General features: G+C 41.5%; 1 protein-coding gene across 2 annotated transcripts in view; it reads left to right on the plus strand.

Annotated features, from left to right (window-relative positions):
* Window positions 1-26,713, plus strand: part of stk10 (serine/threonine kinase 10) — a 125,885-nt gene that overhangs the window by 24,483 nt on the left and 74,689 nt on the right. For both annotated transcript variants that reach the window (XM_072263722.1, XM_072263723.1), the window contains exon 2: window positions 6,310-6,474. In XM_072263722.1, coding sequence (XP_072119823.1) covers window positions 6,310-6,474 — 165 coding nt within the window. The remainder of the gene's footprint in view (window positions 1-6,309; window positions 6,475-26,713) is intronic.

Here is a 26,713-nt window from a genome sequence, read left to right on the forward strand (position 1 = left end):
AGAGTTGCTGGTGAACGCAGCAGGCCAGGCAGCATCTTTAGGACGAGGTACAGTCGATGTTTTGGGTAGCTCTTCTTTCAGTTAGTCCTGATGATGAGTCTTGGCCTGAAACGTCGACTGTACCTCTTCCTAGAGATGCTGCCTGGCCTGCTGCGTTCACCAGCAACTTTGATGTGTGTTGCTTGAATTTCCAGCATCTGCAGAATTCCTTGTGCTTGCGTGTAGCAAGTGAAACTATTTTCTTATGATTAGCTTTGTCAGCTCTTTGTGGTGTTGATATTTCTATTTGGTAGTGCAGTAAACGGTACCCTTTATTAGGTGGTATATACTGGGCTTGTTGTCTGAAATATAGGCACAATTCTTTTATGACATATTTGGGGAAAAGAGGGTTGTATAACTGGAAAAACTGGAGAACTTTTTCACATGAGGTAGGAGATCCATCTTGCCCACATTCAAAGCAACACAAAATGCTGGAGGAACTCAGCAGGTCAGGCAGCGGCTATGGAAATGAATAAACAGTCGAAGTTTTGGGCCGAGACTCTCCTTCAGGACTGTAAAGGACAGGGGAAGATGGCAGAATAACATGGTGGGGAAGGGGAAGAAAGTTAGCTAGAAAGTGATAGGTGAAGCCAGGTGGGTGGGAAAGATAGAGCTGGAGCAGGAGGAATCTGATAGGAGGGGAGAGTAGACCATGGGAGACAAGGAAGGAAGAGGGGGACCCATGGGAAGGTGTTAGGGGGTTAAGTGGGCAGAGTGGGGAATAGAAGATGAGGGGAGAGGGAGGGAAATTTTTTTTACTAGAAGGAGAAATCGATACTCATGTCATCAGGTTGGAGGCTAGCCAGATGGAATATGAGGTGTTGCTCCTCCACGCTGAGAGTGGCCTTATCGTAGCACAAGAGGAGGCCGTGGACTGATGGGTCAGAATAGGAATTTGGAATTTGAATATTTGGCTACTGAGAAGCTCTGCTTACGGAGAATGAAGCAGAGTTGCTTGACAGAGTGGTGCCCCAATTTAAGACAAGTCTTACCGATATAGAGGAGGCCACATTGGGAGCACTAGACATAATAGACGGCCCCAACAGATTTGCAGGTGAAGTGTTGCCTTACTTGGAAGGACTGTTTGGCTCCCTGAATGGAGGTGAATGGGCAGGTCTAGCACTTTGGCCACTTTCAGAGATAAAGTGCCGAGAGCGAGATGAGTGGGGAAGGACGAATGGACACGGGAATCACAGGGAGAGTGATCCCTGCGGAAAGCAGAATGGGGGGGGGGGGGTAAAGATGCGTTTGGTGGTTGGATCCCTTTGGAGATGGCGGAGGTTGCCGGGAATGATGTGTTGGATGTAGAGGCTCGTGGCATGGTAGGCAAGGATAAGAGGAAGTCTGTCACTGTTAAGGTAGCAGGAAGATGGGGTGAGCGCGGATGTTCATAGAACATAGAAATTTACAGCACATTACAAGCACTTCGGCCCAAAATGTGCCGACCATGTAACCTACTATAGAAACTGCCTAGAATTTCCCTAGCGCATAGCCCTCTAATTTCCTAAACTCCGTGTACCTATATAAGAGGCTCTTAAAAGTCCTTATTGTATCCGTTTCCATCACCGCTGCTGGCAATGCATTGCATTCCATGCACCCACCACCCCCGTGTGGGGGAAAAACTTACCCTTGACATCCCCTCGATACCTGTTTCCAAGCACCTTAAAACCCTGCCTGCTTATGTTAGCCATTCCAGCCCTAGGAGAAAGCCTCTGGCTATCCACATGATCAGTGCCCCTCATCATCCTATACATCTCTATCAGGTCACCTCTCAACCACCGTCACTCCAAGGAGAAAAGGCCAAGTTGATTCAATCCATTCTCATAAGGTACACCCTCCAATCTCCTCTGCACTCTCTCTATAGTATCCACATCCTTCCTGTAGTGAGGTGACCAGAACTGAACACAGGACTCCAAGTGGGGTCTGACCAAGGTCTTGTATAGCTGTAACATTACCTCACAGTTCTTGAACTCAGTCCCATGGTTGATGAAGGCCAACACACCACACACCTTCTTAATGACACTGTCAACCTGCGTAGCAGCTTTGAGTGTCCTATGGACACAGACCCCAAGATCTCGCTGATCCTCCACACTGCCAAGAGTCTTACCATTAATATATTCTGTCTTCAAATTGGACCTACTAAAATGAACCACTTCACACTTATCTGGGTTGAAGTCCATGTCCCATTTTTCAGGCAAGTTCTGCATTCTATCAATGCCCACTGTAACCTTTGACAACCTTCCACACTATCCACAACACCCCTAACCTTTGTGTCATCAGCAAACCTACTAACCCACCCTTCTACTTCATCCAGGTCATTTATAAAAATCACAAAAAGGAGAAGTCCCAGAACAGATCCCTGTGGAACATCACTGGTCACCAACCTCCATGCAGAATAAGAACCATCTACAACCACCATTTGCCTTCTGTGGACAAGCCAATTCTGGATCCATAAAGCAAGGTCTCCTTGGATCCTATGCCTCCTTACTTTCTGAAGGAGCCTTGCATGGGGAATTTTATAAAATACCTTACTGAAATCCATATACACTACTGTTCTACCTTCATCAATGTTCAGGAGATAAGTTTGTCCACATTCAGTCTTGCTAATGTTAGCACCTCTGGGCAGTGACAGACAGAAAATGTATCTCTGTATTGAAAGTATTGTGTAAATACAGGTGCTGAGAGTCTGGATTTGTGTGCATTGGGTTAAGGTTTGGGCTACCTATGTGAATTGATACAGACAACCAAGTGTTATTTTAGTTGCAATACTGGGTAATTCAGACAGGAATGAGAAAGTGTTAACTTTTCAGTTGATGTCTATCCTTAGAACCAGCAAAGGTTAAAGGTAAAGTGTTCTCACTTTGGAGAAAAGGATGTGGGGTGGAGGAAACAAAGGGGAGCTACCTCAAGGGTGCTAAAAGTTGGTGTACAGCTTGAATAATGTTAGCGGTGGTTTAAGTAGGAAATAAAAAGCTATAAAATTACCAAAAGAGATGGGTTTTTTTTTCCCAGTAAAAGCTAAGTGCTGGAAATCTTGGATATACAGTATAGTGTTGATTCCGGAATACTTTGTGCCTAATAGGTGCTGTTCTTTGAGCTTGCATTGAGCTTCTTGAACAGAGTAGGGACTAACGACATGGTCAGAGTGTGAATGGGGTGTAGAATTCACCTGGGGTAGAACTGGAACTTCTAGGCCATACTTGTGGGCTAAAGGAGCCATTTCAATCATGTTGGTCATGATACTATTAATAAGATGGAGGTATTGAAGTGTAGAATCAATTTGCTAGGGATTCAAGTTGAGGGGTTTAGCTTCGTCAGTGCTCCAGTGTCTAGCCATGCGAAGTCTTTGGCTCTGATAAGACTAAAAAAAATTGATTGCAGGTCACTGCTTACAGCAAGAAAAGCTGCTTAGTATAGCAGGCTTTATAGTTCACACCAGAAGAATGAATGTGCATTGCCACGTGACCAAGTTCAGTCAATGGGCTGGGTATCACATACTGTTGTTTGAGTATGTAGGCAAACTAAAGGAATTAGAATTTACTATTTCAGTTAGCATAATCAGTATTTGAAAAAGAATTGAAAGTAATCTTTTGTGATTTCTTGCCAAGAAAGATTCAAGAGGTCCAAGTACAATCTGTGGAAAGCCATCTCCTGGATGAAGTGGCAATTCTGGACTAAACGAATCAATGAAGTGTGCTTGACAGCTCTGGCAGAGCTTGAATGCAATCACTTCTTATAGCGTTTAGGTGAGAAGAGGGCTTTGTTTCCAGATGAGCTCAATGCCTTCTATGATTGCTTTGACCGTCTGAACTTGGAGGAGCCATCAAAAACTCTGATAACCCCGCAATGATCCTATGATTTCAGTCTCTGAGGCTGATGTGAGAGCATCCTTCAGGAGGGTGATCCCACGAGAAGACCTGTTGCTGTTCAGTTGGCTGGAGTGTTCACTGAGATCTTTAACCCCTCACTTTTGCAGTCAGAGGTACCTACCTGCTTCGAGCCTAGTACGTAATAACCTGCCTCAATGAATATCATCCAGTAGCATTTTCATCAACTGTGATGAAGTGCTTTGAGAGGTTGGTGATGAAACATATCAACTGCTGCCTGAGAAGCGACTTGGACCTGCTCCAATTTGCTCCATCACAACAGGTCCACAGCAGATACTATCTCATTGGGTCTTCACTCAATCCCGGAACATTTAGACAGCAAAGGTGCATTCATCAGGATGTTGTTTATCAACTACAGCTTGGCATTCAATACTATCAATCCCTCAAAACTAATCAATAAGTTTCAAGACCTTGGCCTCAGTACCTCCTTATACAAATGGATCTTTGATTTCCTCACCTGCAGACCCTTGTTAGTTCTGATTGGCAATGACATTATTTCCACAATCTCCATCAGCACAGGTGCACCACAAAGCTGTGTGCTCTACTGACTTTACACTTAAGGCTTTGTGGCTAAGCACAGCTCCAATGCCATATTCAGGTTTGCTGACGACACCACTGTTGTAGACCAAAGCAAAAGTGCTGACAAGTCAGCATATAGGAGGGAGACTGGAAATCTGGCTGAGTGGTGCCTCAACAACAACCTCTTTCTCAACGTCAGCAAGACCAAGGAGCTGATTATTGACCCAAGGAGGAATAAACCAGAGGTCCATGAGCCAGTCCTCATTGGTGGATCAGAGGTGGAGATGGTCAGCAACTTTAAGTTCCTTGGTGTTATTATTTTGAAGGACCTGTCGTGAGCGAAGCACGTTAAGTGCAATTGGGGAGAAAGCACGGCAGCACCTCCTACTTAGGAGTTTGCAAAGCTTCGGCATGACTTCTAAAACTTAGATAAACTTCTGTAGGTATGTGGCGGAGAGTATCTTGGCTGCATCACAGCTTGTTCTAGAAACACCAATGGCCTTGAATAGAAAATCCTACAGAGAGTAGTGGATGCGGCCCAGTCTGTCAGCCCATCCCTAACATTGAGCACATCCTGAGCATTGTTGCAGGAAGGCCAACATCAATAAGTGACCCCCACCACCCAGGTCGTGCTCTCTTCTCACTGCTGCCATTAGGAAGAAGGTATATGAGCCTTGGGGCTCACACCACCAGGTTCAGGAACAGTTATTACCCCTCACACTCCAGGCTCCTGAACTAGAGGGGATAACTTCACTCAACTTTACTTGCCCAATTACAGAACTGTTCCCACAAGCTATGGACGGTTTCAAGGATTCTTCATTTCATTTATTGCTTATTTATTTTTGTTATTATCATTTCTTTTTTGTATATGCACAATTTGTCTTTTGCACACTGTTGTCTGCCCTCTTTGTGCGGTTTTTCATTGATTCTATAATGGTTACTGGATTTATTGAGAATGTTCGCAAGAATATGTATGTCAGGGTTATGTATGGTGACATATGTACTTTGATAATGTTACTTTGAACTTTGTATTTGTTTCACTTTATCAACTTGTTAAAGTTATGATTATGCATTTCTCTGCTCATTATCTGTTTTCCCTTTTGTTTAAGCAGTCCTTTTAACTCTTTCAAAGAAGCTTACTTCATTTCTTGTAAGTGAACTCCACCTTCTCAATTTCTCCTGCCTGTCATTTCTGAAGTCTATGCCGATTCACCTTACAATCTACTGTGTCTAAAATGATTTTTGCTTTGTCTGTCTTACAGTCATGGAAACAGTGGTAGGCTGCCTGTCAATGAGATCAAAGCTGGCTTTCTGATTTTCCTTAATATTTTGATTTAAAAAAAACATCTGTACAACCAGACTGATCATAATTACCCCAGCTGTATGCGATGTCCTGTATCATATGACACTCTTCTTGATTTGAGTCTATTACCATCTACATGGCATGTTATGTGTGCGATGGAATACTTGCCCAAACGAGTGTAGCTCCAGTGCTCAATTCCACCCAGGCAAAGGATCTGCTTTGACATGCGTCTATGTTGTGAATTATAAAAACATCAATGCAACAGCTTGCCAGGACTCTTGTACAGTTTTCCCAAACCTTTGATCTTTGCTACCAAGAAAGATAATTTCAAAGTGACATGAGAGTTCAAATACTTCCAAGCTGCCTTCTAAGCTGCACATCATTTTTCTTTCTTCATTGTGTCTAGACTTGGAACTCCCTAACAATGAATTAAGGATACTTTTGCAAATTCAGGACAGAAAAGATTAACTGGGGTGGAGATGTTAAATGAGTTTGCTTTTCCATTTGACAAATTTCTGTATATTGTTTGTCACAAATAAGTTGTTTTTTTTTCTGTTACAGGCCAAAAACAAGGAAACTGGTGTTTTAGCTGCTGCAAAAGTTATTGAAGTCAAGAGTGAAGAAGAACTTGAAGACTACATGGTGGAAATTGAAATTCTGGCCTCGTGTGACCATATTTATATTGTTAAACAACTGGATGCTTTCTTTTATGAGAATAAGTTATGGGTAAGAAGAAAAATTATTTTTATTCTATAATGTAAAATCCTTTTAGTTGTTTAGTTTGAGGTTGTAAAGAACTTGGGGCAAGATCCTGGCATTATTCTTGTGAAGGCTGCCAGGATTTGTATGGAAGTTGCCTTGAAAGTATAGTTCTATGTTTTCCACCCTTGATTTCCAAAGGAATTTGACTGTTTTGTGAATATAGCTGTGGATATGTCCCCGTGCTCTGTTCTGACATGATAGTACATTACAGAAACTAAAACTCTGAAATTTCTCAGACAAACGTTCACAAGTGTTGTAGAGGTTCAATGTACCTTAGTGTATTTGGAAACATTAAGCATCGCAGAAAAGTAAAATCTGAATATTCCTGCAAAGTATAACAGCTTTAAAACAGTGTGCCTTTTTCTCTTAAAATTTTCTCCATCTGTGCTCAGATCTTGACACAATAGCTTGTATTGTTAAACTGAAATAAAAAGATTAAATCTTTTTATGAGACATTCTTGACAAGCTCTTAAAAGCTTCTTTTTCAAACTCGTTACTTTGATCTGGCCTTTGCTCCATTCTCTCACCATCAAATTTGAGAACCTTTGTTCTTGATATTTCTGCTGTTTGTCCTCTCTGCCTTTCTGTTCCTCCTCGGGCATGTAAATATTTCTTAACATAATTGCACCCTTCCCATAAAATCATTCACCTCTAGATTCCCATGCAGTCTGCCAAGGGTGTTTCATCCTCTAATCTTCGTTACCTGCCCTAGTAGCCTCCAATATCGAGAATTTCCACTCTATCTATCCTCAAGTTCCTTGGGAGGTGCTCTACATTGGTGCCCTTCACCAGCTAATCTGCTGGGGTTGTCTATTACATCTGGTGCTCCTAATGTGGCCTTCTCTACATTGGTGAGACCTGACCTAAATTGGAGGACTGCTTCGAACACCTCTGCTCCATTCACCAAAAGAAGAACTTCCTGGCCGAACATTTTAATTCTGATTCCCATTCCCATTCTGACATGTCAGTCTATGGCCTCCTCTTGTGCAAAAATGAGGCCATCTTTGGGGTAGAGGAGAAACACCCTGTGGGTAGCCCCCAGTCTGATGGCATGGATATAGATTTCTCCTAGCTTAAAAAAAAGTTTCTCTCCCCCTTCCCTCTTCTATTTCTCACTCTCGTCTCTTGCTACTTCTCAGCTGACTATCAATTCCCCTGAGTCTTCACCTCCTTTCTTCTATAGTTCACTCTTCTCTCCTATCAGATTCCTTCTTCTCCAGCCCTTTACCTTTCCTGCCCATCTGGTTTCACCTATCATCTTCTGGCTATCCTCCTTCACCTCCCCCCACCCCCCTAACCTTTTTATTCTGGTGTCCTCCCCCGCCCTTTCCAGTCTTGAAGAAGGATCTCGACCCGAAACATTGATTGTTTATTCATTTCCATAACTGCTGCCTGTCCTGCTGAGTTCCTCCAGCATTTTGTGTGGCTGTTAATTTTTTAACATCTGCAGCACCCCCCTCTATTCTCCCTCTCCTCAAAATTTTCCCAAGCTCTATAATTCTTCTGGAAAGAGGTTAACCTTCTCTTTCCTCTACTGCTGAACATTTTCATAAGTCTCGCTCTGTTTCTTTAGCTATGAAAAGCTTTGTCACAGATCCCTTGCTATTAAGATTTTAAAACGTTTTGTAACGCTGCAGCTCAGCTGGTGGCAGCTTGCCTTTGTGCCAGAAGTTGCAGATTTCATTGCAGAGATTTAGGGCAAAAATATCAATAGTGATACTGTTAGAGGTGCTGCTGTTTCGGTGAAGTAACTTTCTGTCTGCTGTTTCCAATATCTGGGATCTCATGGCAAATATTTTGATTAAAAAGCTGGGGAGAGGGGTTCTGGCCAGTATCATCATTAATATCAATTTCATCAACCTCACTGAAACAGTTCAGAAATTAGACCACCTGGCAACTCTCCTTGTGCAACACTTTAGAGAAAAATAACTTGACCAAGAGTTGGATTGTACCACAATCACTTCTGAGTCGTATTTAAATATATAGATTCTCTGAGGGTGTATGATGTTTTTCAGGTGTGAGTTATGCACAGAATGACAATTTATTTGGAGTATTGCGTTCAAGTCTAGTTGTCCCATTACAGGAAGGGTATAGGGGTTATGAATAGAGTTTGCCAGATGCTGCCTCGATTCAAGGACTTGTGGTGTAAGGAGAATTTGAACGGACAAAGGCAGTCTCCTTTGGAGCAGCAGACGCTGAGGGGAGCCCTAATACAAATTTTAGAGAGTAATGGGAGGCATAGATAAGTAATAGGATAGAGTTTAAGAGAACCTTGGGTAGCCACAATCAAATGGAGAAATAAGGGATTGGATGTTGTGCCAAATTGAATTAGTTTGGGACAACATTGTGAGCTGAAGGGCCTGTTCCAGTGTATATAGGCGATAACTTGCTTACTCAGCTGCATTCTTTTCTACCTCCATGATGGTCTGTACTACTGTTGTCATGTGCAGAACTCGTCCACAGTCCAGGTGGTCAGAGTTGTAAGTATGCAGCAACTGGAGCCTTTTCATGCAGCTCCTGCTGTGAAGCTCATTGGTTCTGTTTCATTGCATAATTTTGGGCATAAACCATCACTGCTGTTTTCAATAAGTCTTTGATTAATTTTAAATTTTGTGCATGAAATTCAGTTGGACATGAACTCTGATACTAGAGCACATATTTTTCACATCAAAAAGGGAAATCCGATTTCTAGACCTTTATCAGATCATTTCCACTTTTTTGTTTGTTGCATTTCCTATGACAGTCACTACCTTTTCAAAAATATTTCATTGTGATACAATTTAGGACATTCTGAAAGGGAAGTGAGGTGCTGTACAAGTCCTTTAGCTGACTATAATTTATTTGCTTTTTTCTCAACAGTCAAACTTAACTGCACTACTTTACAGAAGTCTTGGGCACCCTAGATTTTGAATATAAATTTTGTTTTGGATGTTTAGTTTTTTGTCTTTTGCATTAGTATGTAAGCACAAAAGAGCAAATTTTAGATTTCCAGGCATTCATTTTCCAAAAAAATTTGATGTTGCAGAGGAATGTTTGTATTTCATTAAAGTAAAATATATTCAGTAATAGATGACTTTTCAAATAAAAAAACTTGATTACTTTGTAGATATGTAGCCCAGTGCATGATTAAACTAAGATAACAAACAGGATGCTAATGATCAATGACATAATGAGTTGAATGAACTAAACTAATTAATTGTAAAATAAGCAGATGTAGGAGGAGTCAAACTGGGTGAAGGACCACCAAATTAGAATGTGGGGGTGTGTCAGTGTATGGCAAGAGTGATCATAGCAACAAGACACAAGGTAGTCATCCTACATCAACAAGGCTTCTCCCAAGCAGAAATTTCACTACAGACAGGAGTTTTAAGATGTGCTGTTCAAGCTCTTCTAAAGAAGCACAAAGGAATGGGCAGGGTTGAGGTCACAGTGGTTGAAACTGAGTAAAGCAGACAAGATACATCAAACTGATGTCCCTTATGTCAGGAGAAGTGCAGCACTGCTATCAGCTCTGAACTCACAGAAACCACTGGAACCCAAGTACACCCCTCTACAGTCCAGAGAAGTCTTGTCAGAAATGGTCTTCATGGAAGAATTGCTGCCAAAAAGCCATTCCTCTGAAGTGGAAACAAAGCTAAGAGAGACACACCTACATACAAGAACACAAGGGCTCAGATGTTTAACGATGGCAACAAATGCTCTAGACTGACAAGTCAAAATACGAACTTTTTGGCTCAAACAGGAAGCAGTTTGTTCGTAGAGAAGCTGGAGAACACTACATGGATGAGTGTCTGCAACCAGCAGTGAAGCACAGTGGAGATTCCCTGCAAGTTCAGGGCTGCATTTCTGCAAGTGGGGTTGATCTGTCCAGAATTAATGGAATCTTTAATACTAAGAAATATGAACAGATTCTCATCCATCAGACAATATAATCAGGGAGGCATCTGATAGTCCTGAATTCATTCTGCAGCAGGCCAATGACCTCAAACACGCAGCCAAGGTCATAAAGAGCTATCTTCAGAAAAAAGGACAAGGAGTTCTGCAGCAGACAGTATGGCCAAAACAGAGCCCTGATCTCAACAACATCAAGGCTGCATGGGAGTACCTGGACAAGACAGAAGCACGCGAGGCATCCAGAGTCTGCAGAAGAACTGTGGCAAGTATTCCAAAAATGCTCGGAACAACCTACCAGCCAATTTTCTTATAAAACTGCAAGCTAGTGTACCTAAGAGAATTGATGCAGTTTTAAAGGCAAAAGGTGGTCACACCAAATATTGTTTTCATTAGTTTTTTTTACTGTTTACTGTTCTTTATAGTATTTTTTTTGATATTTAGAAACTTATCATTCCATTATTTTTGAAAGCATATTTGCTTTACAGATTTTTTTTAACATGTGCATTTAAGACTTTTGTGCGGTACAATATATCCCAGGACCCTGGCACCTTCGCGGTGATCCAGCATTTAAATTCATTCCTGATCTGACCTTGTGTCCTGCGATCATCTAATTTGTGAACCAATCTCTGCAGTCATTTCCTGTTGCACTAAGCTTGTGTGGTGGCTGAAGTTGTGCACTGTTCCCTCTCCTAGGCTCCACTCTCCATCAATACCTCCACAACAAATTCATTAAATGGTCTTTGCAGAGCATCATACTGTTTCTCATAAAAGTTATTTGCTGAAATACCACTAATATTGTCGATCATTGTCCACTAAAGATTATTCCTGTAACTATCTGAATTCTCCCGACCAAGTCTTTGAAACCCCAGACCAGCACAAAATATTTAATCAAAAATTACCGTGTTAAAATTGATTTTTGTCACATGCACAAATACATGTATGCAATGAAAACTTGCAGCAGCATTCCTTTTTATCATGACTTGCCCTTAGAGAGTATATTGACCCAATGTCCATGCATTCCCTCTCTTCCATTGTGCAACTTGGTAGAACTGCTGTTAGTTGCCCTTTTAGTTATGGTCATGGTGCCACTAGCTGGCTGGTGGTGTAGTAACATCTGCACTGGACTTCAAGGAGAGTGATCCTGGGTTTGAACCTGGCTGGCTCCTTGCATGCTTTCCATCGTAACAAGAGAAAAACAACTCGGCCTTGTTTTTTTTTAAAAAAACAGATAAATGCTAAAGAAATGGCCTGATCCGCCAATGAGGCACGGGAGGGTATTTTATAGTGTCATTGGCAATTGATTATTCTACCATCTTCCTACTCATTTCGGGTAATTTGCAGGAGCCGGTTAACCTCACAACTTGTGCATCTTTAGGACATGGGAGAAAATCGGGGGAAGCCCATACAGTTACAGGGAAATATACAAACTGCACACAACACCACCCCAGATCAAGATTGAGCCTGTGTCTCTGATGCTTTGAAGCAGTGGCTCTACCTGCAGTGCAGTGTCACCCCTACTTGTGCAACATATAGTTTCCAATGCATCACAATTTCATTGTTAAAGACTGGAAGATTAAACCCATTACCTGTAGCCTTTGCCACATGCTCTACTGATGTCTTGTTGCAGATGCATCTTGGATGAAAATCAGCTGGCACAGGGTTCAAGGCTGTTATAAATTGTGCACTTGCCAATAAGCACTGATCGAATATTTAACTCAAGTTCAAGTAAAAATGGCCTTGAAGTAAATTTACAAATATGACATATCTGACAAATGCCCAAATGGCAAATGCACTAAATTGGTTGGGGAAAAGAATTGCATCCCTGTGATGACAAACTCTGATTCACAATTAAGCCAGATGTGATAATTATAGCAGCAATAATTTTTGCTTTGTGTTTCCTTGCATTTAAAGACATTTAACTTGCTGAGCACTATACATAGTTCTTATTCACTAGGAATTTTTAGGTTATGTATTGTATGGTTTAAAGATGACAGGTGAGGGATTTTTAAAAATATTTTGAAGATATAGAACAAGTAGACGAACTTGAATTAGATGTAATTTCCTCTGATTTAAGTGACTGAGACACAAGAGTATGCATATGCTAGAATGTAGAGTCAGTAAAACTGCTGGAAGAAAACAGTGGGTCTGAGGAGGTCAAGGGATGGTCAGCATTTCTGTTTGAACCCCTACTTAAGACTGAGAGTATGGAGGGGAGAGATGGCCAGTACAGAGGTGAGAGGGAAGGATGAGCCAGTGGCTGTGTGCCAATAGATGGAATCGGGTGAGGAGGAGAATTGATGAACTGATAAGGACATGTGGGGAAAAGGATGGAATAGTGATATGATAGGTGATAGGTAGTGACGTAAGGGGATGCTTTCAGTAACTTTCATTTGAACGGTTAAGCTCAAATCCTGTGAACCACTTGTATGAACACTTCTAAGTTTCATTGTGCTCATAGGATAGGAAGAACAAAATGCAGCTGAACATTCAATGCAGTACACAAAGCTGCTGGAGGAACTCGAAAGGTCAGGCAGCATGGGTAGAAGGAAATGAACAGTAGATGTTGTGAGTCAAGATTACTTATCTGGTCGCCTGCGCATAACAACTGTTGTTAACCCCACAACTGTCGAAAGACACATGCAAGTGCAGAAGTTCTGAACTTGAAATAATCTTTATTGTCATGCTAGTGACACTAAGACATTGGATTCCCTTCCTATTGGTAATACCCCAAGGTTCTTGCAGCAAATACAGTGGGGATTCTGGCGGCTGAACCTGTGCCATGTTAGGCCTGTCGGTGCTTCAGCAGTGCCATTTCAGAGGAAAGGAATGACTGAAGGAGAAAGGCAAGTTCTAGGTAATGGGAATGTCAGAATTTCAAAAATAGTCCCAGCTCTTTTTCCTTTAACATTTGGTTCATCTTTAATTGATTAGATGCTAAGACTATACAAATCAGGTCAGACCCTCTTGGCAGGGGACTTTTCAAAGATGAGGAGCTGTGGATGGCTTGTTCCTAAGATTAAGGAGCAGAATTAGGCCATTTAGCTCATTGAGTCTGCTTCACCATTTCATCATGGCTGATCCAATTTTCCCCTCAGCCCCCAGCTCCTGCCTTCTCCCCATGTCCCTTCATGTCCTGACTAATCAAGAATCCATCAACAGCTGCCTTAAGTATACCCAATGGCTTGGCCTCCACAGCTGCTGTAGGAGCAAATTCCACAGATTTACCACTCTCTGGCAAAAGTATTTCTTCCTCATCTCCATTCTAAATGTACGTCCCTCTATTCTGAGGCTCTGTCCTCTGGTCTTAGACTCCCCCACAATAGGAAACATCCTTTCCATATCCACTCTATCAAATCCTTTCAACATCTGATAGGTTTCAATGAGATCACCGCTCACTCTTCTAAATTCCAGTGAGTACAGGCCCAGAGCCATCAGACGCTCCTTTCGATCCAGAATCATTTTTGTGAACCCTCTTCAATGTCCACACATCCTTTCTTAGATAAGGGGCCCAAAACTGCTCTCAGTATTCTATACTTTACCAGTGCTTTATAAAGCCTCAACGTTACATCCTTGCTTTTGTATTCTAATCCTCTCAAAATGAATGCTAACATCACATTTGCCTTCCTCACCACTGACTCAACTTGCAAATTAACCTTTCGGGAATTCTGTACGAGGATTCCTAAGTCCCTTGGTGCCTAATATTTTTGAATTTTCTCTCCAGTTACAAAATAGTCAACCCTTTTATTTCTACTACCAAAGTGCATGACCATACACTTCCTGATACTGTATTCCATCTACTACTACTTTGCCTGTTGCTCTAATCCAAGTCCTTCTGTGGCCTCTCTGCTTTGTCAACACCACCTACCCTTCCACCGATCTTCATATCTCCATAAACTCTGCCTCAAAGCCATCAATTCCATCATCCAAATCATTGACATCTAAAGTAAAAAGAAGTGGGCCCAAGACAGGCTGCTGTAGAACACAGCTAGTCACTGTCAGCCAACCAGAAAAGGCTCCATTTATTCTCATTCTTTACATCCTGCCAATCAGCCCATCTGCTATCCTTGCTAGTATCTTTCCTTTAATGCCATTGGCTCTTGTTAAGCAGCCTCGTGTGGTACATTGTCAAAGGACTTCAAAAAAAAAAAATCCAAGCACACAACATCAGCCAATTCTGCTTTGTCTATTCTGCTTGTTATTTCTCCAACGGATTTGTCAGGCAAGCTTTTCCCTCAGGAAACCATGCTGAATATGGCCTATTTTATCATGTTCCTCCAACTACCCTTAAACCACATACTTAACAATCGACTTCAACATCTTCCTAACTACTGAGGTCAGAATAACTGGCCTACAACTTTTTTCGCTTCTGCCTCTCTCCCTTCTTGAAGAATAGAGTGCCATTTGCAATTTTCCGGTCTTCTGGAACCATGCCAGGATCCAGTAATTCTTGAAAGATCACTAGTAATGCCTCCACAATCTCTTCAGCTACCTCCTTTTGACCCTGGGGTGGAGTCCATCTGGTCCAGCTGACTTATCTACCTTCAGACCTTTCAGTTTACCAAGCACTGCCTCCATAGTAATGGCAACTTCACACACTTCCGCCCCTTGACACTTCTGAGCTTCCAGCATACTGCTATTGTCTTTCACAGTGAAGACTGGTATAAAATACTTATTCAGTTTGTCTGCTATTTCCATGTCCCCAGCATTATTTTTCAGTTGTCTAATATTTACTCTCGCCTCTTCTAGACTTTATATATCTGAAGAAACTTTTGGTATCTTTAATATTATTGACTAGCTTGCATTTGTATTCCATCTTTTCCTCCTTTATGACTTCTTTAAGTGCGCCTGTTGGCTTCCCAATCCTCTAAATTCCCACTAATTTTTGCTCTATTACATGCCCTCTCTTGGGTGTTTACTTTGGCTTTTCTTTTCTCTTTTCAGCCATAATTACGTTATCCTGGCTTTAGAATACTGCCTCTTTGGGTTGTATCTATGCTGCACCTTCTGAATTGCTCCCAGTGATTGCTGCTGTGCCATCATCCCTGCTACTGTTCCCTTCCAACCTGTGTTAATAATTTTAGAAGATATTTTCTAAAGTGCTCCATTTATTGTAATCTGCCTCTGCTATACTTTTATTAATAGTCAAACAATGAATACATGCCAATAAGCAATAGGACTCCTCTCTCATGCCTCTGTAATTCCCTTCACTCCACTGTAATACTGATAGATCCTTCAGATTCTCCTTCACAAGTTCCTCTCTGGAAATATTCCATCTCTTTGATGCAGTTTTAATCTGATGCTGCTTCGAGTATTTTAATGTATGACCTCCTTGTTAAAGACATAATGTAGGGATAGTGAACCTGAGGCACATGTGTCTAGGATGGCACTTGGGGAAACAAATTTGTTGGCATGCGGTGCCCTTCTTCTTTAAACCCCACCTATAATGAAAATACGATGTCAATACAATAAAGTAATAAAATGTTTTCACAAGAAACATTGTACGCTGGCTTGGTGCCAGTTAGCCAGTTGTGAGAACACAAAGGTGGATGATATGTTTTGAAATCCTTGCAGACCTGATGTACATATCAGTATTCGCATAGTAAATGGTTATAATAAAAATACCAGTAGGAATAATATTTTTCAATTGTCTTTTTAGAAGATTAATACAGGTTGAGTACCCCTTATCCAAAATGCTTGGGGCCAGATTTTGGATTTTTTTGATTTTGGAATATCTAATGAGATAGCTTGGGATCAGGACCAGCTGGTGGTGTAATGGCATCAGCACTGGACTTCAAGGTATCTAGTCCTGAGTTCAAACCCAGACATCCCACCTCTCCCGGAAGTTCCAGGAGTCTCCCACATATTAGTAGTGGCTCCCTGATGCCTGCAAATTATATACAATGTCCCGGAAATCAATTTTATTGAGAGCGCGAGGGGGAGAGAGAGGGGGCATGTGCGCGTCACAGCAGAGTGCTCCAAAAAAAGAAAATATAAAACATACGTCACCCCAGACTACCCTAAAGTGTACCCCTGCCTAATAAGGGTCAAAAATAATGACAGTTGCTTGCTGCACTGTTTGCAACAGTTACTTTCCTATTGCCTGTGGTGGGTTAAGACTGTAAAAGACATGTTGAGGTGATAAGTTTAACAGGTGTCATTCGTTCATTAGCGTAGCTAACATTATTTAAACTAGCTGGCTAGCTGCTAAGGAGCTACTCTATTGCAGACATCCCACCTCTCCCAGAAGTTCTGGGAGTCTCCCGCAAATTGATGGTGCCACCTCCCTGAAATGAGTTTTTGCAGGGTGAGATGTCTGCAAACCCAAGCTGGGCAGCAGCAGTATCTGCGTGGAAGAAAGGCCTGGGAATCTACCTACATATCTTGGCGTGAAAGCCCTATGGATCCTATGGGCCATGAGGTCACAAAGAGTTAGACTTGACTTAACAACTCAACAACAGCAGCTTGGGATTGCCTTTTCCAGCTCTGGATTTGTGTGTTACTTGTCTGCAGTCTTTGTCTTACATTTGTTTATCGTGTGTACTGATGGAGCCATTCGATGTGTTAGATTTTAATCAGTGGCGATCTTAGGAAACTTATCTTTGAATCTCTCTGCTGCTTCACGATCAGCAGACACTTTATCACCACAAATCTTTAAAAGTTTATTGCTGTGCCTTAAACTTCTGCATCATGCCTGCTGAATAGTCATGATCACCTTCAATTTTCAGTTTGTAGTGTTAGAGCTTTGCTTGTTTTATGATCAGGATACTGTTAAGTGGCATATGGTTATCCAGCGCTAACAAATTCCCTCTTGCAATACATGATCAAGATAATCATTTTTTGCTTTATGCAGTATTTTTTTTTATTAACTCCTATTCCTTACATATGTGAGGTCACTTCTCAGAACTGTCTGTGGTGCACAGAGACCTGCGCATTGCCTGGAAATCTTCCCAGCGCCTTGTGGAATTTTCCATTTTTGGATTTTGGAATTTCAGATGAGGGGTGTTGAACCTGTATTAATAATTTTAGAAAAAATTTGCTAAAATGCTGCATTTATTGTAATCTGGCTCTGCTATACTTTAATAGTCAAACAATGAATACATGTCATTAAGCAACAGGACTCTTCCTTTTATCTTGAAGTCCGTAATTACTGTTACTAATTCATTAATCAATGATCAAAATTATATGCTCAAAATTAGTGGTACACTAGAATTTTTTTAGACTATCGCTAATTTCAGCATATGCTCTCAAAGGTTCACCACCCCTCCTAGAAATTCAATGTTTGGATGATACTCGGATTAGAGGGCTTATGCTATATGGGCAAACTTATATTGTGTGAAGGTTGAGCAGAGATCTGCAAGGTTTATAAGATTGAGAGGCATAGAATAGACAGTTGGGCATGCACTTAAGATGAGAGGGATATGTTCAAATGAGATGTGTGGGGCAATATTTTTTACACAATTGTTTGCCGGAGATGTGCTGCCAGGGTGGCGATGGAAGCAGATATGAGAGGGGGATTCAAAAGACTTGGATGCATGAATGTGGAAGGATACAGACATTGTATAGGTAAAAGGGATTAGCTTAGTTGGCCTTGCAGTTATCAGTCTAAGTTGTGAATGAAATCAACAGCTGGAAGGAAAATGGGATCGACAAGAAGATTCGATCAGCCAACATCTTGAATGTTGAAGTTTGAGGGACTGAATGGCCTACCCCTGTTCCTCCTTGTATTTTCACTCAGTTGCTATATATCTTGCTAATCTATAGTCGAGAGGCCTATGGGTAATCTCATTTGAATATATTTGAGACGTTCTTTGCTAGAAATTAAGAGGAGAACAGGAGAAATGTACTTGATGTTGACTGAGGATCACCATGATCTTACTGAAGGGCAAAGCAGGGCCAGGGTCTTCCAATGTAGCCTTGTTATCCTTGGTGTTATATTCCTGAGGCACATCTTAGTTTCTAGGCTTTGTGCTATTGCGCAAATTTTTGGAAGGAATGAGATGCATGTTTGTTTTTCTTTTTTCTGGTTGGAGAAGAGGAATTGGCATCCAGGTGTTTAATTATAAATGAAACCCCAACAGTCTGAAACTTTGAACTGTTAAAGTTTCCCTTTATGTGCTCTGTAATCTGATTTTTATAACTTTTTTGAATTTTCAGTGCAAGTTTGCAGGAATGCTTTTATGCCTTATGACTAATTGTTGATTTTCAGACTGGTATTTTCCTCGAGGCTAGAACCAAAATCGGTGTCTGAAATTTACATATAAATGACAATTCCTGTGGATTTGCATGGCTGGATTTTTAGACATTAGACAGTCTGTGAACTGAGTCCTGTTAATTAGAATTGATTTGAGGTTGCATAAGATATAAATGGAGCAAATGTATTGAACAAGATGGTTTTAAACAAAAGGTTGTGATATAGTTGCCTTCACCAGTTGGGGCACTTGAGTATAAAAGATGAGAATTTGTGTTCAGCTCTAAAAGGACACATCAGAATTGTATGCAGTTCTGTTCACTAGTAGGGGAAGGACATGGGTGTCTTGGAGAAGGAAGAGATGAAACTTGCTTCATGTGTGGATGAGAGTCGGGGCTGTAGGAAGGATAAGCAACCTATCTGTGGCACTGTGGTTGAGGGAGCCATTCAGGAGGGGAGAGAGAAGAGAAGTGTAGTGGTAATTGGAGACCGTATAGTTAGGGGAATAGATAGAGTTGTCTTTTGCTAGGATAAAATGTCCCGAAGGCTGCCTGTGTTGCCTGCCTAGTACCCAGGTTCAGGACATCTTATCTGACCTGCAGAGGAGTTTGCAGTGGGAGGAGAAAGATCCAGTTGTCGTGGTCAATGTGGGTGTCAGTGACATAGGTAGAACAAGAAAAAAGGTTCTGGTGCGGGAATTTGAGCAGCAAGGGACTAAATTAAAAAGCAGAACAAAAAAGGTGGTAATTTCTGGATTACTACCTGAGCCACGTGCAAATTGGCACAGGGTTAAGAAGATCAGAGTCAGAGTTAAATGCTTGGCTGAAGGACTAGTATGGGAGAAGTAGGTCTGAATTCATGGGAAATTGACACCAGTATTGGGGAAGGAGGGAGCTGTACCAATGGGACGGGCTCCACCTGAACTGTGATGGGGCCTGAATCCTGGTGAATCGCATAACTGGGATTGTGGATAAAGATTTAAACTGAATAACAGGGGGTGGGTTCAACAGATTGGAGAAGTATGAATAAAGTAAAAGAGAAAAGAGTGGAAAAAGGTAAAGTAAAAATAAAAAAGAGAAACGTAAGAGTGGAGTGAAGAAAAGTCAAGTGCAAAAGAGAAAAAGATCACAAGATTTTAAAAGCGCAATGAGTATAAGGACATTTTATCTGAATGCCCATTGTGTTTGTAACAAGGTCAATGAACCTGGGCTACAAATCAGTACAAAGGGGTATGATGTAGTGGCCATTACAGAAACAAAGTTGCAGCGTAGAGACGAGTGGGAATTAAATATCAAAGGATATCAGGTAATATGGAAGGATAGGTAGGTAGGGGAGGTGGGGTAGTGCTCTTAATTAAGGATGAGATCCGGACGATATTGAGAGACGATATAAGATCTAAGGAGCAGAATGTTGAATCCGTCTAGATAGAGGTTAGGAATAGTGAAGGGAAAAAAATCACTGGTGGGAATTGTCTGTAGGCCACCGAATGATAACATTACAATGGCACAGGCAATAAACTGAACATCTGAGGCATAAAAGAATGCAACAGCAATTATCGTAGGGAACTTTAACTTGCACATAGACTGGGTGAATTAAGTTAATTGCAGTCTAGAGGAGTTGTTCATGGATGCATACATGATAGCTTTCTTGAACAGCATGTTACTGAACCTAGAAGGGAGCGTGCTATCTTGGATCTGGCCCTGTGGAATGTGACAGGTAAAAATAGCAACCTTGTAGTTGGGGATCCTCTTGGAAATAGTGATCACGGTATGATTGAGTTTCTCATACAAATCGAGAGAACAATAGTTCGATCTAAAACCTGTGTATTATGCCTAAACAAGGGAGACTACAGTGGGATGAAGGAGGAGTTGGATAGGGTAGACTGGGAACGTAGGCTATATGGTGGGACGGTTGAGGAACAGTGGAAGACTTTCAAAGAGATTTTCACGTTGCTCAACAATAGTGTATTCCAATTAAAAACAAGGACAGTAAGGGTGGGGAGAGATAGCCATGGATAACTAAAGAAATAAAAGAAGGCATCAAGCTAAAAGCTCATGCATACAAAGTCGCCAAGAGTATTGGGAAATTGGAAGATTGGGAAAACTAATGTATCTAATTTTCCTGATGACACTAAATTGAGTGGAAAACCAAACTGTGCAGAGGATACAGAGTCTGCAGAGAGATATAGATAGTTTAAGTGAGTGGGCAAGGGTCTGGCAGATGGAGTACAATGTTGGTCAATCCGAGGTCATCCAATTTGGAAGGAAAGATGGAAGATCTGATTATTATTTAAATGTTAAAAGATTGCAGCATGCTGCTGTGCAGAAGGACTTGGGTTGCTTGTGCATGAATCGCAAAAGGTTGGTTTGCAGGTGCAACAGGCTGTCAAAAAGCCAAATAGAGTTCATTGCTAGAGGTATTGAATTTAAGAGAAGGGAAGTTATGCACCAACTGAATAGGGTACAGATGAGGCCCCATGTTGAATACTGTGTGTAGTTCTGGTCTCCTTACTTGAGGAGGTGGTGCAGAGGAGGTTCACCAGGTTGATTCTAGAGATGAGGTGGTTAGACTGAAGAGAGATTGAGTCACCTGGGGCTGTACTTGCTGGAATTCAGAAGAATGAGAGGAGATGTTATAGAAGCATGTAACATTATGAAAGGGATAAATATGATAGAGGCAGGAAAGTTGTTTCTACTGTTAGTTGAGATTAGAACTAGGGGACATAGCCTGAAGATTTGGGGAGTAAATTTAGGATGGAGTTGAGGAGGAACTGCTTTTCCCAAAGAGTGGTGAATCTGTGGAATTCTCTGCCCAATGAAGCAGTGGAGGCTACCTCAGTAAATATATTTAAGACAACGTTTGATAGATTTTTGTATAGTAGGGCAATTAAGGGTTATGGGGAAAGTGCAGGTAGGTGGAGATGAAGCCATGGTCAGATCAGGTATGATCTTATTGAATAGTAGTGCAGCCTTGATGGGCCAGATGGCCTTTTCCTGTCATGTTTGGAGGGTATTGGCTGTAAGGAGACGGGTAAACTTGGATTGTTTTCTTTGGAGCAACTGAGGGGTTGACCTGTGAAATATAAGTATCTGTGAGACGCTGATAGGATAGATACCTGGAGTCTTTTTACCAGGCTGGAAAGTCAAATACCAGGGAGCATACAGTTGTAAGAAAAAGTTTGTGAACCCTTTGCAATTACCTGATTTTCTACATTAATTACTCATAAAATGTGTTCTGATTTTCATTTTAATCACAATAGACAAACGCCATCTATCTAAGCTAATAATTGTGCTGCTACTTGTCAATACTGAGTACACTATTTAAACAATCACACTCTAGGTTCAAGGAAAGTATGTGAACCTCTGGGATAATGTCTCCTACAAAAGCAATTGGGAGTCAGATATTCCAATCAATGAGATGGGATTGGAGGTGTGGGTTGTAAAAGTGCCTTGCCTTATTAACCGAACATCATGTTACTGACAGAGCCAGCTATTCTCAAGAAAAAGCTGTCTATGTGCACCAAGCCTTGATCAAAACAACTTCAGAAGACCTTAGAAGAATTGTAGAGATGCATGTGCTTGGAAAAGGCTACAAAAGCATTTCTAAGGACCTGAGTGTTCATCAGTCCACATTAAATGAAATTTTCTACAAATGGAGGAAATTCAGTACTGTTGCTACTCTCCCTAGGAGTGGGCGTCCTGTAAAGATCACACCAAGAGCACAATATGCAATGCTTTTTGTTATCGTGTCGCACTGGACAGTCAGCCTTTCTTGTCTGGCGCGTAGTGTCAGGATCGGTCTCCTTTTGGATTAACCAGGTCACGATATGAACGTTCCTGACTCAACCCTTTTTTTTAACGGGGCCGAGTGGCTAGCTTGACGCTCAACCCGGCACAGATGGAAAGCGTGCTCGGGGGGTGGCCCAACTTGGATTCGAACTCGAACTTTCACTCCGGAGTCTGGCGCTGATGCCATTGTGCGACCAGCTGAAGGAGGTGTAAAAGAATCCAAGGGTAACAGCAAAAGACCTGCAGAAATGACCTGCTAAAGTGTCTGTTCATGTGTCCGTTATAAGAAAAACACTGAGCAAGAATGGTGTTCATGGAAGGACATCACAGAGGAAACCACTGCTCTCCAAAAAAAGATATTGTTGCACATTTTATGTTTGGAAAAGACCACGTGGAGGTTCCACAGTGCTTCTAGGACAATGTTCTGTGGACAGATGAGACAAAAGTTGCACTTTTTGGCAGAAATGCACACTGCTATGTTTGGAGGAAAAAGGGCACTATACACCAATACCAAAACCTCATCCCAACCTCGAAGGAGCATCATAGTTTGGGACTGCTTTGCTGCCTCTGGCCCTGGACAGCTCGCTATCGTTAAGGGAACAATGAATCCAAAATTGTTTCAAGACATTTTACAGAAGAATGTCAGGGTAGCAGTCTGTCACCTGAAGCTTAATGGAAGTTGGATGATGCAACAAGACAATGATCCGAAACACAGGAGTAAATCAACAACAGAATAGTTTAAAAAGAAGATTTGTCAATTCAGAAACCAGACCATAATCCAATTGAAATGCTGTGGCATGACCTGAAGAGGGATGTTCATGCAAAGTATCCCAAAAATATTGATAAGCTGAGACAGTTTTGTATGGAGGAATGGTCTAAAATTTCTCTTCGCCTTTGTGAAAGTCCGATCAGCAGCTACAGGGAGATATTTGGTGGAGGTTATTGCTGCTAAAGGAGTTTCTACTAGTTATTACATATAATGGTTCACATACATTTTCCAGCCTGGACTGTGAATGATTAAGTACACCAAATGTACAATTGTTTGTGTGTTATTAGTTTAGGGAGATTGTGTTTCTGTATTATTGAAACTTAGATGAATATCAGACCACATTTTATGAGTAATTAATGTAGAAACCAGGTAATTGCAGAGCTTCACAAACTTTTTCTTGCAACTGTACCTTCAAGGTAACATTTCAACTTTCTATGGATCCATGGTTTTTTGATGTTTGATATTATGGTGACGTAGATGAAGATCAGACCAGATGTCGAGTAATTGCAAAGGCTTTTAATAACAATTGGGAGATACATGGAATGCACTGCCTGGGAGGTTGGTGGAAGAAAAGATGGCACAGTTAAAAGTGATACTTTGACAGGCATGTGAGCAGGCAGGGAATGGAGGATAAAGACTATGAGCAGACAGATTGGAATAGTTTGTATTGGTAACATGATCACCATAGGCCTTGTGCTCTGAAGGGTCTGTTTCCTGTTCTGTAGTGTTCAGTGTTTTATGATGATTAACTTATAAAACAAGTTGTGTCCTCTGCAGAAGTTCAATCTTTTAAGTATTTGAGGTTTGTCATGTTGAAAGTCATTTTTAAAGGGTATGTACCGCATATGAGGAGACTGGAAAGGAATCGAACAGAAGTCAGAATAAAAAAATATGGGCATGGGGGAAGAGCGCAAGCTGGCAGATGATAGTTGAATCCAGGCGGTTGGGGTGGGGGGAGACTGAGAGGAAGGCAGGAGATTAGGGAGTGGGAAAAGGCAATAACGTGAGAAGCTGGGAGGTGATACGGGTAAGGCAAAGGGCTGAAGAAGGAATCTGATAAGAAAGGACATGGACCATGAAATAAAGGGAGTAGGGTGAGGAACCAGGAGGAAAGAGGTGAAAGTGATGGCCAGGTTGTAAGGGTAGGGGGCAAGTGAAGGAGTCTGAGGGCGAAGGGAAAACGGGGGAGGATGGTTATTGGAAGTTACAGAAATCAATGTTCATGCCATCAGGTGGTTGGAGACTATCAAGACAGAATATAAAGTATTACTCCAATCTGAAGCCATCGATAGATATGGTGGTGTGGGAATGGGAAATAGATTGCATTGCAAAGATCTCAATGGAATCATTTCAACCCCAACGAATAGCTGCTTATGCTCTCCCCTCTCTATCACTCCTCTTTCCCCCCCCCCCCTTCTTATTGTGGCTTCTGTCCCCTTTCCAGTCTTGATTAAGGATCATGCTCTGAAACATCTGTTCATTTCCCTCCATAGGAACTGCTTGACCCACTGAGTTACTCCAGCATTTGGTCTCTGTTGATCAGATTTCTGGCATCTTCACTGTTTTTTTGGCTCTTTTACCAGCTGGCTTGCATTGATCAGTTTTGGAAGTCAAGCTTCTTTAAACTTAGTGACTCATCTGTAACAATTAATTTTAAACTTTTTTTTCTACTTTCAGGACAAAGAAATTTTAATTTAATTTCACCAAAGTTAAGGTTTGTATGCAAGCTAATAGATGTAAAGAGTAGAACTGTGCAAAGAAAAGAACAAGTCTGATTAGTTATCGTCTCAGGTACTATTGAGTAGAGGTAGAAACTAGGCTGCACACACAATGCTGGAGGAACTTGGCAGGTTAGGCAGCATCTATGGAAACGGAAAAAGTCAAAGTTTTGGGCGAGGTCTTTCTTCCGGACGCAAAAGGGAAAGAGGGAAGACATCAAAATAAAAAGGTGGCGGGGGGGAGGGGGAGGATAGCTAGAAGGTGATAGCCTGAGCCAAGAGGGTAGGAATGGTAAAGGGCTGGAGAGGAAGGAATCTGACAGGAGAGGGGAGTGCATCATAGGAGAAAGGGAAGGAGAGGAGGTGATAGCCAGTTAAGAGGAGGCCAGGGTAGGGAATAGAAGAAGGAAGGGGGAGCTAGGTTGTATAGGTTTTAAGTTGCTGACTGCTGGAGAAAGTTACATTTTTGTCTGCTCCATTAAATGCCACTAGCCTAATTAGTATATTTTAATAAGACATATTTGATACGCCAAGACTTGCATACTGAATCATGAGACCGAAACCAGGTAGGAGCTTGCTCACTGGCGCCTTGAATCATCTTGGTCTGTTGGTTGCACAGCAAGTTGTTTAATGACAAGTCAAGACTTGGATTTAAAGTTTAAAGTTTGATTCCAGTAAACTGAGAAATTCTGCTTTTTTAAAATTGATTTTCATGGAAGTGATTTATGGCAAATTGAATTTGTGAGTTACCATGTATGTAGTAATTACGTATTTTGGTTTGATCATGATTTAGGTCAGCAGTATGTACAAGTTGAAGTTTCATGCTTAATTATCATTCAACCATGTGTGAATATAACCAAATGAAATAGTGTTCCTTTGCGGCCAAGGTGCAAAACACATTGCATGCAGTACATGGCCCAAATGGTTATAATTTCAGAAAAACCTACTGTCACAAAGAGAAAAAGCAGTAATATAGCCCAACTCTCATGAGTTGTCCTGGTCCAACTTGTCCATCTACCAAGTGAGCATCAGAAGGCAGCACCTATGAGAGGGCCCTTAGACCATAAAATATGGCAGCAGAGTTAGGCCATTCGGCCCATTGAATCTGCTCCACCGTTTCATCATGGTTAACCCCTTTTTGCTGCTCAACACTATTCTCCTGTCTTCTCTCCATTACCTTTTACACCCTGACTAACCAAGAATCTGTCAACCTTAAATACACCCAATGTCCTGGCCTCCACAGCCACCTGGGGCAATGAATTCCACTGATTCACCACCCTCTGACTAACACAATTCCTCATCTCTTTTCTAAATAGACATCCCTGTATAAGTCTCCCTCACTACAGGAAACATCTTTTCCACATTCACTCTATCTAGGCCTTTCAACATTCTATAGGTTTTCATCAGATCCTCCTCATTCATCTAAATTCCAGTGAGTACAGGCCCAGAGCCATAAAACGCTCCTCATACGATAACCCTTTAGTTCACGGAATCATTCTTGTGAACCTCCTCTTAATCCTCCCCAATATCAGCAAATCCTTTCTTAGAAAAGGGGCTCAAAACTGCTCACAACACTCTAAGTGAGGCTTCACCAATGCCTTATAAAGCCTCAGCATGGCATCCTTGCTTTTATATTTCCAGTCCCCTGAAATAAAGGCTAGTATTGCATTTCCCTTCCTCACCACTAACTCAACCTGCAAGTTAACCTTTACAGAATCCTGCACGAGGACTCCCAGGTCCCACTACACCTCTGATTTTTGATTTTTCTGCCCATTTAGAAAATGGTCTACACTTTTGTTCCTGCTACCACAGTGCATGACCATAAACTTCCTGTCACTGTTTTGTC

Source organism: Mobula birostris, chromosome 7 (genome assembly GCF_030028105.1).
Source record: "Mobula birostris isolate sMobBir1 chromosome 7, sMobBir1.hap1, whole genome shotgun sequence".
NCBI classification, from domain to species: Eukaryota; Metazoa; Chordata; class Chondrichthyes; order Myliobatiformes; family Myliobatidae; genus Mobula; species Mobula birostris.